The following is a 14,973-nucleotide window of genomic DNA, read 5'->3' as shown; positions in this document are numbered from 1 at the left end:
ATTCATGTGAAGTTTGAAAATCCCCAATCTTGGTACTGTACATACGAATGAGGTGCAACATGCATATGCTTATCTCTGTGGGCTCAGTCGTTATGATGTCCTTTTAAAAAAATGGGCCTATGGTGTTCTATAGCAGTGTTATTAATTTGAGGAAGTAGCTGCTTGGTTTCTGTTCAGGAGTTGTTAAGTAACTAGGTGATTCCAGAAGGAAATTTATTCAACTGTATTAAAAACTGTTTTGTTTTATAGATTGTCTTATATGTTACCTATAACACAGGCACCTAGGTTCATATGATCCAGCAAATGTAGGAGTCTCATGTGCTTAAACTTAAGCTTGTGCCTAAGTGTTTGCAGGGTAGGGCCTAAGACTGTAAAATGGTGACAATAACAGGCACAATTTTTATTTCAACATTGAGGTAACTTTTCTATCCTGTCAGCAATTTAGAACAAAGTTATTAATCAAAACACCACTGTTTTGCTACTTATACTCGTTAGAATTATTTTTAAATAAAAGCTTGGTGAAAGCAGGATGTTTATGCTGCAAATGCTGTTTTGTTTTTTTTCAGTATATGTGAGTTTTCAGGCAATAATGCATGCAGTATGTAGTCAATTTTTGTTTTTTTTTAATATTTTTGTTTACAGAAAACTGCATATTTAACACTGAAAAGTGCAAAGAACTCCAAACGTCTGGAATATTTTTTTTTAAACTAAAGGCAGAAGCACTTTTCACCAAAGTGTTTTTAAAAGGAAGAATGGCTTTTAAAGCAGTATGTGAAATAAAATGAGAGAGCAAAAAACCCATTCATTTTTAGGGGAAACCAAGGCCAAAGAAATTTCTTGACTTCTGCCCCAGGGATAGGAGATGTTTAGTAACTTGTATGTGTAGAGTAGGGGCTAGATCTTGTTCCCACTGACATAAATCATAAAATTCATGTTTGCATCAGTGGTAGCAAGACTGGGCCATTAGGCACAGAGAAGAAAATAAATGTGTGACAAAGTATAAACAATAAAAGAATAACAGTCCACACTTGTTTTTGTGTTGTGGGGAAAAACTATTACAGACATCAGCTCACCACCATGAAATATGTAATTACTATGGAAATAAAAAATATGGACCTTATAATGGTCAAAATGAAAAATTCATATGAGTAAAAAGCATGGTTCAGATGGTGAAGTGTAAAGGTGCAAATGGATGAACTGAAGCATATGTTCAGACCCTGAAGGCCACCGTATTAAAGGGCCAATTATCTACTCACCTAAAACATGATGGTGGAATCCCTAAAGTCAGGTGGTGTCAGAGCACACATATTGTCAACCTTTTTTAAACCATTCTAAATTTGTTTCACTTTCCACTTTTTATGGCATGATTTCCAGGGCTGAAAATAACACTGCTTTCTCAGTTCGTGTTATAATTCTTTATTTGACAAACATGCAGTTGTTTTTTAGTCTTCTTTAAAAAAAAAAAAAAAAAAAGTAGCATGTGTAAAAGCAGAACACTTCAGATATTTAAATCTGAAGGGCTTCTACCACCAGCTTGTAACAATAACTTTAAGGTTTTTTAAAGATTTGGGCCTACTTCGAGTTATCTGTGTCCCTTAAGTAGGTGCCTTGAAAATGAAACAAAAGTATAGATTTTTCCATTGCAAAACTATTGTTGAAAAATGCTTTAGCTATATGAAACCAAGCACATTGTTGTGCTTGATAAATAGTAACAGTCATAAAATAATAATTTGGTCCTGAAATGCCATATAACATAGCGGGGATGGTTATTGTACAAGGCAAGATTTTTATGTTCAAGGTTCAGATTGTGGAGGGATGCATTACAGTGTTTTAGACACTTATATTTGTCACCTGCATATACTGTGATAGTTTTTACAACAGTGATATTAATTGTAGATATAGTAGTACTTCAGCTTTATTGTATAGGAATGTACTGATTTAAGTGCTAAGATCCATGTTGTTTGTTTTTATCAAAGAGGCTAATTTGAAAGATCATAATGAATGCTGTTTATTGTTTTGTTTTACAGCTTCTGTGTTTTTGAAGCAAGCTTTTGAAGGAGAATACCCTAAATTCCTGAGACTTTATAATGACTTGTGGAAGCGCCTGCAACAATATAGTCAAAATATTCAAAGAAATTTTAATGCAAGTGGAAATACAGATCTCTTTGCTGAACTGCAACAGATGGAAGAAGATACACATGACATTTTCATGCAAAAGAAACAGGATTATGAGTATGTTTAGCACAAACTGCTGTATCCGACGAGATAACTATACAATCCTAGAGCCATAGGCCTTGTCTTCATGGTGCAGCAAAACACACTGGAGGTGTGTGATTTGTAAAGTGTTCTAACATGTTGTGCTCTAACTGTCCCATGTAGACCCTGCTGGCTTGCTCTAAAAGGTGCCTGGTTTGTGCACATAAACTAGACACCTTTTAGAGTGCGCCAGCAGAGTCTATTTGGGGTAGTTAGAGTGCAACACGTTAGAGTATTTTACCAACCGCACTCCTCTAATGCACTTTGCTGGCACCCATTCTGCAACAAGGGAGTTTTTTTAGACAAGCACTCAAGAGTTTTTCAGCTTCACAAAGCAGGAAATCCCTTGCAGGAGAGCTAGAATTTTAAGGGCTTTTTCAGCAGTCTTTCTATCAGGTGGGGTGTATGTGTGTTTTAAATAAAATGAAGACACATTAAGATTCATGTTTTTGATCTGTGTCAGTACTTTGTAGCTAGTTTTGTCTTTACATCTATGTATAGCTGTAGGGCAGATTAAATAGGAATTATTAAAAGTCACCATTTGCCTATCTGGTGCAAATGCAATTACTGTAGTGGAGGGGCTGGCAACCTGCGGCACGCGTGCCAAACATGGCATGCGAGCCGATTTTGAGTGGCACGCAGCCACCTGCAGCAGTCCTGGCCCCCAGCCCCACTCATCCCCCCCGCCCACCGCTCTCCTCTGCAAGGGCAGGGGCAGAAGCTTGGTTCTGCCGCAACCAAGCTTCCTTCTCGCCTGCTTCTTCCCCCAGCGTGGTACTTTCCTGCCCCGCCCCCTTTCCTTCCCTGCACCAATCAGCTGATGGCCTTGGCGAGGGGTCGGGGGAAAAGCAACAGTGTGCAGGCAGTTCCCTAGAGGAGACAGAGAGAGGTAGGGACAGAGCCTTGGTGAAGGGGGTGGAACAGGGCATATTCCTTCCTGCCCTCAGCGCAGGGGGATGGGAGCACCCCTATGAACCGAGCACCCCAGCCCTCTGCCCTGACCCCCCCACACACTCAGTCTTCTGTCCTACAACCCCCACTCCCCCAGCCCTCTGCCCTGATCTCCCCACACACCCAGCCTTCTGCTCTGCACCCCCACAGCACTCGGCCCTCTGCCCTGACCCTTGACCCCCCTCACACACCCAGCCTTCTGCCCTGCATCCCCACAGCTCCATCCCTTTGCCCTGAACCCCCCCCACCTTCTGCCATGCATCCCCACATACACCGAGCCCTTTGCCCTGACCCTTGAATCCCCCCACACACTCAGCCTTCTGCCCTACACCCCCTCCCCCAGCCCTCTGCCCTGAATCCTGAAACCTCCCCATCCTGGTCTGGGGTCCCGGCTGCAGGCCCTGCTCAGTCCGCTGCCGGCCTAGGTGAACAGAATCCCAGGCTGGCAGCGAGCTGAGCAGGCTGGCGGCATAAGATCAGCATTTTAATTTAATTTTAAATGACGCTTCTTAAACATTTTGAAAACCTTGTTTATTTTACATACAATAGTTTAGTTATATAATATAGACTTATTGAAAGAGACCTTATAAAAACGTAAAAATGTTTTACCGGCACGTGAAACCTTAAATTAGAGTGAATAAATGAAGACTCTGTACACCACTTCTGAAAGGTTGCCGACCTCTGCTGTAGTGTCTCCCTGTATTTTGTGTTACCACAATCACTACAGAGTGGTAGATACTCAGTTCCTAATTATTCTTACCATATCTGTTTTACATCCTAGAATGTATATGATTTACATGTTAAATATGGAGAAGATTAGGTTTGACAGTGGTGAATAAATCTATTATGACTTACGAGCAATAGGATAAATATGTAGGACAACATGTTTAAAAGTGCTGTGCACGGGCATAACTGTACTCCGATTGATGTCAATAGGAGTTTTACCATTGACTTTAGTGAAAGCAAGTAAGGTCAGTACTAAGCCCTTTTGAAAATCCCACCCTACACATTTATCCTATCATTCCTAAGTATAAAAATCATAATTCCACTGGTAGAGTTGACATAGTAGCTACTATTGAATCATTTTCACAAACAGGAATTGTAATGATGGAAGTATATTAAATATAGTTTTAAAATTTAATATTGAAGCCAGCACAAAAATGGTCCTTTCTCCCTGGTGTTTTATACAGGTAGGTCCATGTCAGAGGAGAATTTTTTAGTATATTTAGTATATCTCTGGCCATCTATTATGAGATATGTGATGTCAAAAAAAGGCTCTGATCCCACTTTTGGAACACTTTCCTAATGTTGTGTATCTCAAGAATAACTTAGTTTAGGTACACCAAAGTTGTTTCATACAACAGGCGTCGGGGGGAGCTGGTGCACAGAGCTGTGTTGAACTATGTAGGGAGGCTAACTGAACATTTATTTACTTCAGTGGAAAAAAATATCTCCTGGGCATTACATATAGCTCTGGCTCTTGGAGAGTTTATAAGCTCCAGAGTAGTCCCAGCCTCAACTTGCTACTATATAATTCAACTTTAGAAAATGATAATGCTGTTTTATGCCCACAGTTCAGAAAAAGCCTTGAAAGACTCATTGCAACCTTATGAAGCTGCTTATTTGTCAAAGTCATTATCTCGACTCTTTGACCCCATCAACCTTGTATTTCCTCCTGGGGGTCGGAATCCTCCTTCCACTGATGAACTTGACAGCATCATTAAAACTATAGCAAGGTAAGTGGTTATAATATATTGCAACATGTAATCTGCACCATGTCTTTTTATTTTCTATATTAAAATTTTGGAAATGAAACTTCATTAACAGTAAATGTTTGATTCCCCTTTAATTATAGAAGTTATTAGCACTGAAATTAAATCAGGGTTCATCTGTTGAATTTTGTCATGCGGGAGTAATTCTGAAATTTTCATATGGGATCTGCTCTCTGCAAGCATGCACATAAGTAATTTTACTCATGATTGTGCTTAAAATACAGTAAAAAAAGAGACATTTTAAATCTAGTGTAAATGTGTTACCATTAAATTATTCTAAATGTATCAAAGGGAAGATAATATTTGCTTGGCTATAAACTAAATCTCTGATTAAAACAGTCTGTTGCATAAAGAATGAAATAACAAGAATAGTAGATGAAGAGGAATATCTCAGTTAGAAAAAGTAAACTGAAGTGTTTAAATCGCAAATGGAATATTTTAATTAATCCCTGATTTCAGTGTTTTAGTCTGTTTAGCAAGGACTGGTCCAAACACTAGCATGAATACGTAGCATTCTTTGTAATTTACTAGAGTGTTAATATTGTGAAAAATGTTGAACTCTTAAAGCTCTTATTGACTTCAGTGGGAATTACAAGTGCTCATCTCATTTTAGGGTTTGGAACAGTCATACTCAGACTTCAGTGGTTCAGGAGCCAAATTAGCAATCAACATTACCCAAAAGAGCCACAGTAAACCACGGTGTTTTAATACAATGTACTGCAAAGAGCCTCTTACTCAATATCACTGGTTTGGACTGTATGGCACATATTTATGGGCCCTGATGCCCCATCTTGCAGAGGAAGTAGGGGAACTTCACAGAGGGCAGGAAAACTGAGTTGTCTAGCTAGTGAAGTATAGGGCCCTGTGAAGTTCTCTAAGGGTGAGGCTTCCCAATTCTGTGAATCCTCACATCTCCCTCAATGCTTGTAGGATTACCTCTAGCAGCATGACCCATAGGGGGATAATGCTGCTTGGATAGCTATCTCTATCCTTCCCCACAAATTTCTGCAGAGCTCCTTGTAGATGGAGACCTAGCAGATGGATGTCTGTGGGGTTCTGGAAGTGAGAGAGAAATAGTGCTGAGGAGTCAGCGCTCATCCTCCTGACAGGGATTCCCCAGGGAGTGATTTGGACCATAATTTCTTCTTGTTTTCTTCAGTTTGTTGCCTTCCATCTATTTTGGGGTCCCTTGTACTGCATATTGTGCTTACAATAAAGCCCATTAGTTGTGACAAACAAAGACCCCACCTTGGAATCTCTGCATAGTTTACTCCCTAGCCTCATCGGTGAATGGCTCTGTGCTTGCCTTTACCAAATTCTGCTTGCCAAGTAATGCATTGAAGTCAATACTTTGACCCCAAGGGGAATAGTATGATTTTAGCATACACGCTGCAGTACCAAGTTTACTCAGTGTGAATTCTTTCTTAGCATCAGAATAGGAAGTGATACACTGACCTCATAAAATTCCTGAATGGACTTGTTAAACTGTAAATTGAACCATTGTGCCTCATAGAATTTTGGCTGTATGTACTATTCTCCTCCAAGTTGACATGCCATGTTACTAGTTATTAATAGTTAATTTGTTACAATTTGGACTATTTCGTTTTAATTAATATCTATCATCTTCGTTTCTAGCGAGCTAAATGTGGCTGCTGTGGACCCAAACCTCAGTTTAGCTGTTTCAAAAAACGTGGCAAAGACCATACAACTATATGGTGTAAAGTCGGAGCAGCTTGTGAGTCATTTTTCAATTTCTAAATAATGATGTTTTTAAAGATAGAATGTTTTCTTTTTGTCACAGATTTATTAAAATAACAGCACTGAAATCCTAGTACATAAAGCTATTGAATACACTTTCCATTGTATTGAATGCATTTTGGGGTTCAGTTCTGCTCTTGGTTACACCCACGCATACCCATTGACTGCTGTGGGATTTGTGTGTATGTAAGTCAAAGCAGAACTTGCCCTGTTGACCATAAACTGAGATATCAGGATTTTAGTTGTTTTGCCGTGGAATTAAAATAATTAAAATTTAATGTAATCGCTACTAACACTTGATGGTCTGTCTGTTATATAATACCTCTTATTTGTTGTATTAAAATCCTAGTACATGCAAATAAAGTTTTCAGTTTGGGACCCTTATTTGGATCAAAATTCGGGCATATTTTTTACAAATGTGCATTTAAATGGTGCTCAGTTTTGGGCTTGTTTATTGTCATGTCACACATTTCTGACCATTTGCCATGCACTTCTACCTAGTGTGAAATTGAACAGAACCGTAGAGCAGCAAGAAACCAACATTTGGAAGTATAGTGATTGGAATTGCAATAGGAACCATTTTGCTTTTTTAAATATATGTACAATTTTCCCATGAGTTCTGATTTCAATGTTTTCATACTTTTGTTGCAAACATCAGTTTAAATTGAAAAAAAACCTTCTTTCTGCAATAGGAAAACTTTTTATACACAATGTAAGTGGCTGTTTTGGTTACTTACATGTGTTAGTGAGTTATTTTTTTAAACAGCTGTAGTTCTGAAGGCAGGATCAAATTTCATTGAAATTCAAGTACTGCACTAAAATGTTCATTCTGTGTTAGAAACTCAGTAGTGGATGCCTGCTGATACTGTTACACAGAAATTTACTATAAAATAGCTCTGCTATTGGGGTTCTGTTTACCTTTCAGGCATGTTCTGTACTTGAATGGGCTGTAAAAAGTTGAAAAGCATTGGTAAATATTTTGGTTGCCAAGTGACCATTTCTACCGAATGCTTTACACCAGGGTTTCCCAGAATGTGGGCTGGGCAACCTCAAGGAGAGTGAAGAGGCATGGTAGGGAAGAGGTCCGTGACAGGTCATGCAGAAAATCTAACATTTTGAAAATAATTAATACACTTAAATGATTTTTTTAATTGATACACAACATAAAGCCCTATAATGGGGCCTCCCTTTAAAGCCACTATTTCTGATTTTATAACTCCAGCTAGACTGTCAGTGCATATTAGTGCAAGAAGTAGGTTGCTATAGCCTCTGCAAATAAAACAGCAAACTTGTACCTTTGTATGTGTGCCTGGATTTACCTGTTACAATACAGCACAAGCCATATTAACAATATCACTTACTGATATAGCTGATGTTGGTCCTGCTTTGAGCAGGGGATTGGACTAGATGACCTCCTGAGTTCTCTTCCAATGCTAATATTCTATGATTCTATGTATAACACAAAATACCTATGCCCACGTCACTGATCTGCACACCAGACATGTCAGCTGCAAATGGGCACTGTGCCTCCCTTGACAATATTTCATGCCACCCTAGTCTTCGTTGGAGCTCATTTCTGGCTGAGTTATTCAGAAAATGGATCATTTTGTGCCTAGTAAAACAGCATGTTGTTCCAAAGACAGCTCAGAAAGGAAAAAAAGAAATTGCAGAAGTATGCTAGTGTATGACTTTGCATCAATTGGTTTGAAACCAGACCGTGTTTTGAAGTGCTAGGTGAGAGAGCCTGAAGCCTTCAGCTTTGTTGCTATATTTTGCAACTGAGCATTCATCATGAGAACATCAATCCGAGGAGTTTTGGGGGAACAAACTTGAAACTTTGAAAAATCAAGAGATCTGATTTAGTCAAACTGGCAGTGTCAGAGAATACTTATGTCTGTCGGGCCTATTTTCTAGTATTTCTACAAACCATGCAACACTGTAGATTGTATACTATACAGCTACAGAAAAATTTTATTTTTGCCTACTCAATATTCATATTATCAAAACTTCTAGGACCTGAAGCAGCTACCAAATGGCAAGCAAATAACACTGATTCACTTCATGCTAGAGTTATGCCTGAGAATTTCTGAAAGCAACAGATGCTAAGTAGTCATCCAAGAAAAGTGACTACTTAGCATTTCAACTTGATGAGTTATATGAGGTGCTGCACAGCTTCTAGTGTGTGTGAAGTGTGTTTCTGATGGTTCTATTGAAAATTTGTTCTTTTGCAAAGGTGCATTAGAACTAGAGCTGTGTGGAGGGTGGAAATTCTGTTTTATAAAGGATTTTGAGATTTTGAAATATGGTTTCATTCCAAATTGAAACAAACCCCCAAAATGTCAAAATTCTTCAAAAGAAAATTCAGAGGAAAAAAATGTTTTGGATTGATCATAACATTTTGTTTCAATTTTGACTTGATTTTGTGTTGTTATAGGTATGAGAGAAAGTAGATGGCCAGAACTGAATATCATATTCATGGTGAAGATGTAATGTTTTTCCGTCCATTCTCTATACATTCTGATGTTTTGTTTGCTTTTTTTAACACAACTGCTGCTCACTGAGCAGAGTTTTTTTTAATTAAGCTGCTCTCTCACTAGCAAATGTGAAAAATCGAGATGGCCAGGGGTGGGGGGTGGTTAATAGGCACTTATATAAGACAAGACCCTGAATATCCGGACTCTCTCTATAAAACTGAGACATCTGGTCACCCTGTCTCTCACTGATGCTTTGAGTTTGTACATTTAGTTTAGAAACCAGCAATGCATGTAGCTAATTCAGATTTTGATGCATTTGTTAATACTGCATTTCATCTGCTATTGTGTTGCCCATTTACTGTCTCTCTGAAGTTCCTAACTGTTTTTATTAGTAATAGTAGCAGTATCTAATTTTGATTAACCTAGAAAATTTTGTCTGCTATCACTCTTTTCCAGATCATTAATAAATATATGAAACAGTACCTAGCATGAATCTAGTATAGAACCTTTGAGCTCCCAGTATTACCTTTTTGCCATGTTGAAAATTGACCCTTTTAGTCTTACTCTTAGTTTTCTGTTTCATAGCCAATTTCTAATCCATGACATCAGATGGCTGCTTAATTTCCTTCATAGCCTCTTGTGAAGGACTTTGCAAAAGACTTTTTGAAAGACTAAATAGATTGTCAACTGGTTTGCCTTTATTAACTATTACATTGGCATGCTATTAGATTAGAGAGGCATGATTTTTTCTTTATAGATGCCATGCTGGCTTCTCTTACTCTCTGTCATGGTAGTGTCCAACCTAAGGCCCGCGGGCTGTACACCGCCCACCAGAGCATTTCATAAGACCTGTGACCTTCTTCAACACAGTATACTAACGGCCAGTTCATTAGCATTTTGTTGTCATGTTTATATCGTTTTAGTTTACACACATATGTAAACAGACAATATTGTACATAAAAGCAACTTAGCTAAATGCATGCTAAACAAGCTGAACTTAAAATATAAATAAATTCAGGTGACTTTAAATCTTATTAAAATATGTAGAATCTGTTTGGCCCACACAATGTTGTGCTTAGATTTATGTGGCCCTCCTGTGTAATAAGGTAGGGGCACCAGCGCTCTGTCGGGTCCTTCGTGAAGCGATTAAAGGAATGAACTTCACTAAATTCTTTACTCTTTGCATTGTTCTTTGTTGACATGGGTTTCCTTCACGAGCAATTCCTTGTGAGATGTCTCACATGAATTAAGAGCAGAAGTACAGATTAATTAATTGACTCTGAATTAAGAGCAGAAGTACAGATTCCCAGAGTGATCATCCATCTTCGCTTAGACTCATAGACTCATAGACTTTAGGGTCAGAAGGGACCAATCTACTAGATCATCTAGTCTGACCTCCTGCACAAAGCAGGCCACAGAATCCTACCCATCCACTTCTATAACAAACCCCTANTTCTTGTTTGCTTTCAAAGCTATCTTGAGTTTTTGATAGTACCAAATAAGCATGTGTTGCATAATGAACTGAGTTAAAGGCCCAGAAATCAAATACTTCATGGACATTCCTAAGTAAATATTTCTGAATAATAGGAATCTAGCCAAAGGCCCATATTGATAGACTGCATGGTTTTCGAAGTAGGATTGACATTCACTGGTCTGTAACGCTGAAATGAGAGTAAACAAAATTCCTTGGCCAGTTTCCTCAGAATAGACTAAAACTTGATCAAAGTCAAAATGTATTGAGTTTTGAAGTAGGTGCTTTAGTTTAAAATGCTCTGTGAAATGGCAAATTCAGAGCTTTCGTGAATTTTGCTATAAAGTAGCTTTTAAATGGCTCAATTTACTTATGAAGTGTAAAGGAAATAGTTTTTTCTTTCTAAGTCTTAGACATTCTAGTATGAGGGACAAAAGGATTATTTAATTGTAAAGAAAAAAAATCATATTCTGAGATGCAGAAAAATAATTTTGGAGTGTTCAACCACTACCGATAGTAATCCACTATCGTTGTGATTCTGTATCCTAGGAATCATTCAGTTAGAGGGGATTTTCCCCCAATGTGATCTCTTTTCAAATAACCTACTGTTGCATCTAAACTAGAAGGATTGTGGGAACAACTCCCTTAAGTAATTTACACAGGCAACATAGGGGTTTGGTAACAGACTAAGCAAGTTGTATTTACTCTTTAGAGAGAACCTGTTAGTTCTTCTTCGAGTGATTGCTCATATCCATTCCAGTTAGGTGTGTGCGCGCCGCGTGCACGTTCGTCGGAGAAACTTTTACCCTAGCAACACTAGGCAGGTCAGCTGGGCGCCCCCTGGAGTGGTGCCGCTATGGTGCCGCATATATACCCCAGCCGACCCGGCCACCCTTCAGTTCCTTCTTACCGCCCGTGTCGGTCGTTGGAACAGTGGAGTGCGGCTTGGCTGACCTCCACCTTTCCCTAGCTACTCGCTTATCCTCGTTGTTTGATAATAGTTATAGTTGTTTGTTACTTACATAGTTAATTAGATTAGTTGTAGTTTATAGTTATAGTCGTTAGTATTTGTTGGCGGGGTGTGGGGGTAACCCCTACCCCGCGCCCGGTACCGGAGCCATGCCTGGCTCACCGGGCTTCAAGCAATGTGCGGCCTGCCATAGGCCGATGCCTACGGGAGATCCCCACGATTCCTGTCTGAAGTGCCTGGGGGAGTCGCACTTATCATCTAAGTGCCCCATTTGCAAGGCTTTTAAGCCACGTACAAAGAAGGAGCGGGACATTAGACTGCGACAGCTCCTAATGGAAGTGGCGTTAGCGCCCTCGGCTGCGGCACCGAGCACGAGCCAGCAGGAGAGCAAGACAGCCCCTCCGGCACCGAGCACTGTCGGTACACCTAAGGCTCCCCGGCACCGTCCACAGTCGGCACCGAAGTCAACTACGCACTGCTCCCTCTCCCCGAGGTCGAAGTCGGCAAAAGCTCAGACGGGCTCGACAACGCCCTCATCGCAGACAGAGACTTCGTCTAAGGCAGACCACCCGGCACCAACTCTGGCTGCGGCACTGCCTAAGCCGGCTCTGTCGCCTCCAGCCCCGCGCGGGCCATCGAGTCCGGCGCCTGCAAGCTCCCTGGCACCAGCTGTGGTAGAGCTCACTTTGCCGTCAACCCTGGAGACGTTCACGGCGGCCAGAGACTTGATCGCCATGACCGATCCGGCACCGCCCATATCCCCGGCACCGCCGGTGCGGGTAACACCCTCCATGGGTAAGCCAATCCTGACCAGACCATCGTCTGTCAGCGTGCCGGACCCTCACCGCACGAGGTCTCGGTCCCGCGAACGCTCCAGATCGCGACGTCGCTCCCGCTCCCGGCACCGCTCTCCGTCTCGGCACTGCTCTCAATCCCAGCACCGGTCAAGCTTGCGACACCGATCAACCTCACGGCACCGGTCAATCTCCAGGCACTGGTCGATCTCTCGTTCCCCGTCCTGTTACTCGCGGTACCGCTCCAGCTCCTGGTACCTCCACAGGCACCGTTCCTCCCGGAGCAGATCTCGCCGTAGGAGCTCGAGATCCCGGTCGACCTCCCGGCACCGGTACGGTCGCAGGTCCCGGTCTCGCTCTTGGTACCGCTCTGCGTACCGGCACCGGTCCCCACGGTCCCGAGGTGCAAGATCGATTGGCACTTCAGCGCCGGCATTTGCTGCCCCGCCCTGGCCGTCCAGACAGACATCTGTTTCCTCGCAGGCGGACAGCTACTACGACTGGGACCGTGATACCGAGGCGCCCACGGGAGTATTTCCAGACACACGTCCTCAGGACGCGGGGCCTCAACAGTGGTCCTTTTGGACACCCTGGGCGTACCATCAAGCCCAGGGTGCTCCCCTGGTCCCGGTCCACTCTGCTGCCTCAGAGCATAGGGCACCAGAAGCCACCATATCCCGCCCCCCTCCGGATGAGTCAGAGGAGCATGTCACCCATCCTCTGGACTCCCCTGAGCAGCTGGAGCAGGAACCACCACAGGAGCAGGGTGCCATCCAGGGCCCTCTCATTCCCGGGATATCTTCCTCCTCTTCCCCGGATGAGGCTGTGGCAGGGACCTCTTCCTCAGGGCCTCCACCGATAGACTTAAAGGCCCACCAGGACCTTCTTCGAAGGGTGGCGCTTAATATCAACCTCCCGGTAGAGGAAGTCCCGGAGGTGGAGGATCTGGTAGTGAGCATCCTGGCTGCGAATACCCCGACCTGCGTAGCACTGCCGTTCATCAGGACCATCCAGGCTACTGCCGACACTCTCTGGCAGTCTCCAGCCTCCATCCCGCCGAGGCAAAGGGGGTCGAGAGAAAGTACATGGTACCCTCTCGGGGGGTACGAGTACTTATATGTTCACCCTCCCCCCTCCTCTTTAGTTGTCCAGTCGGTCAACGAGAGAGAGCGCCATGGTCAGCAGGCACCTGCCCCAAAGTCCAAGGAGGCTAGACGGATGGACCTTCTGAGGCGCAAGGTGTATTCGGCAGGTGCCCTACAGCTCCGAGTGGCCAACCAGCAGGCTCTGTTGAGCCAGTACAATTACAACACCTGGGCAGAGGTGGGCCGCTTTACCGAGCTCCTGCCCCCTGACTCTCGCCAGGAGTTTGCGGCATTCGTGGAGGAAGGCAAGAAGGTTGGCAGGACCTCCCTCCAAGCTTCCCTGGATGCGGCCGATTCGGCTGCCAGAACTTTGGCCTCGGGCATCACGATGAGGCGTATTTCCTGGCTCCAGGTCTCCAACCTACCGCCGGAGCTACAGTACACCATCCAGGACTTGCCCTTTGAGGGCAAGGTTTTGTTCTCGGACAAAACTGATCCTTGGCTGCAGAGCCTGAAGGACAACAGAGTCATCATGAGGTCTCTGGGCATGCATACCCCCGTGACCCAGCGTAAACCCTTTAGGCCCCAATCCTGCCCCCCGTATTTTCCACCGTGAAACAGACAGGACCTCAGTAGGAGGCGCGGGCGGGGTGTGCGGAGGCGCCAGTCTGGCCCCCAGGTGGGGCAGAATCAAGGGCCCGCTAAGGCTCCACCAGGGCCTAAGACCAACTTTTGAAGGTGCGCCCGGGGACAGCGTACCAGCCTTAGGACAGGATCCTTTTCCCTCCTTCTCCAACCGCCTCTCCTACTTCCTCCCGGCGTGGTCACAACTTACTTCCGACCTGTGGGTGTTACGCACGCTGAAGCAAGGATACCAGCTCCAATTTGCTTCATCCCCGCCTTCCCACCCCCCTTCCCGGCCCCTCTTCAGGGACCTCTCTCACGAGCAAATCCTCTTGCAAGAGGTGCAGTCTCTCCTCGCCGCAGGAGCCATAGAGGAGGTTCCGATAACCGAGAGGGGGAAGGGGTTTTACTCCCGCTATTTTTTAATTCCCAAGTCCAAGGGAGGCCTCCGGCCGATTCTCGACCTGCGGAGACTCAACAAGTGGCTGCTCAAGTTAAAATTCCGCATGGTCTCCCTGGGAACTATTATCCCGTCTTTGGATCCTGGAGACTGGTATGCCGCCCTCGACATGAAAGACACGTACTTCTACATTGCCATCTTTCCTCCGCACAGGAAGTACCTTCGGTTCATGATCAACCACCTGCACTTCCAGTTTGCAGTCCTCCCCTTTGGCCTCTCCACGACCCCGAGGGTATTTACAAAGTGCATGGCAGTCGTCGCCGCACACCTCCGCAGGCAGCAGATACATGTTTTCCCGTATCTGGACGACTGGCTCATCAAAGGCACCTCTCAAGCCCAGGTCCGTCAGCACGTCGCC

General features: G+C 43.4%; 1 protein-coding gene across 1 annotated transcript in view; it reads left to right on the top strand.

The window, feature by feature from the left end:
• The window catches only part of COG5 (component of oligomeric golgi complex 5), a 380,013-nt gene that overhangs the window by 279,531 nt on the left and 85,509 nt on the right, over positions 1-14,973 (top strand). The window contains 3 exon segments of the mRNA XM_075064882.1: positions 2,028-2,232; positions 4,782-4,943; positions 6,615-6,714. Coding sequence (XP_074920983.1) covers positions 2,028-2,232; positions 4,782-4,943; positions 6,615-6,714 — 467 coding nt within the window.

The sequence above is a fragment of the Chelonoidis abingdonii genome, chromosome 1 (assembly GCF_003597395.2).
Source record: "Chelonoidis abingdonii isolate Lonesome George chromosome 1, CheloAbing_2.0, whole genome shotgun sequence".
In the NCBI taxonomy this organism is placed as follows: domain Eukaryota; kingdom Metazoa; phylum Chordata; order Testudines; family Testudinidae; genus Chelonoidis; species Chelonoidis abingdonii.
Note: the sequence above shows the minus strand (reverse complement) of the source record. Positions and strands in the feature narration are given on the sequence as shown.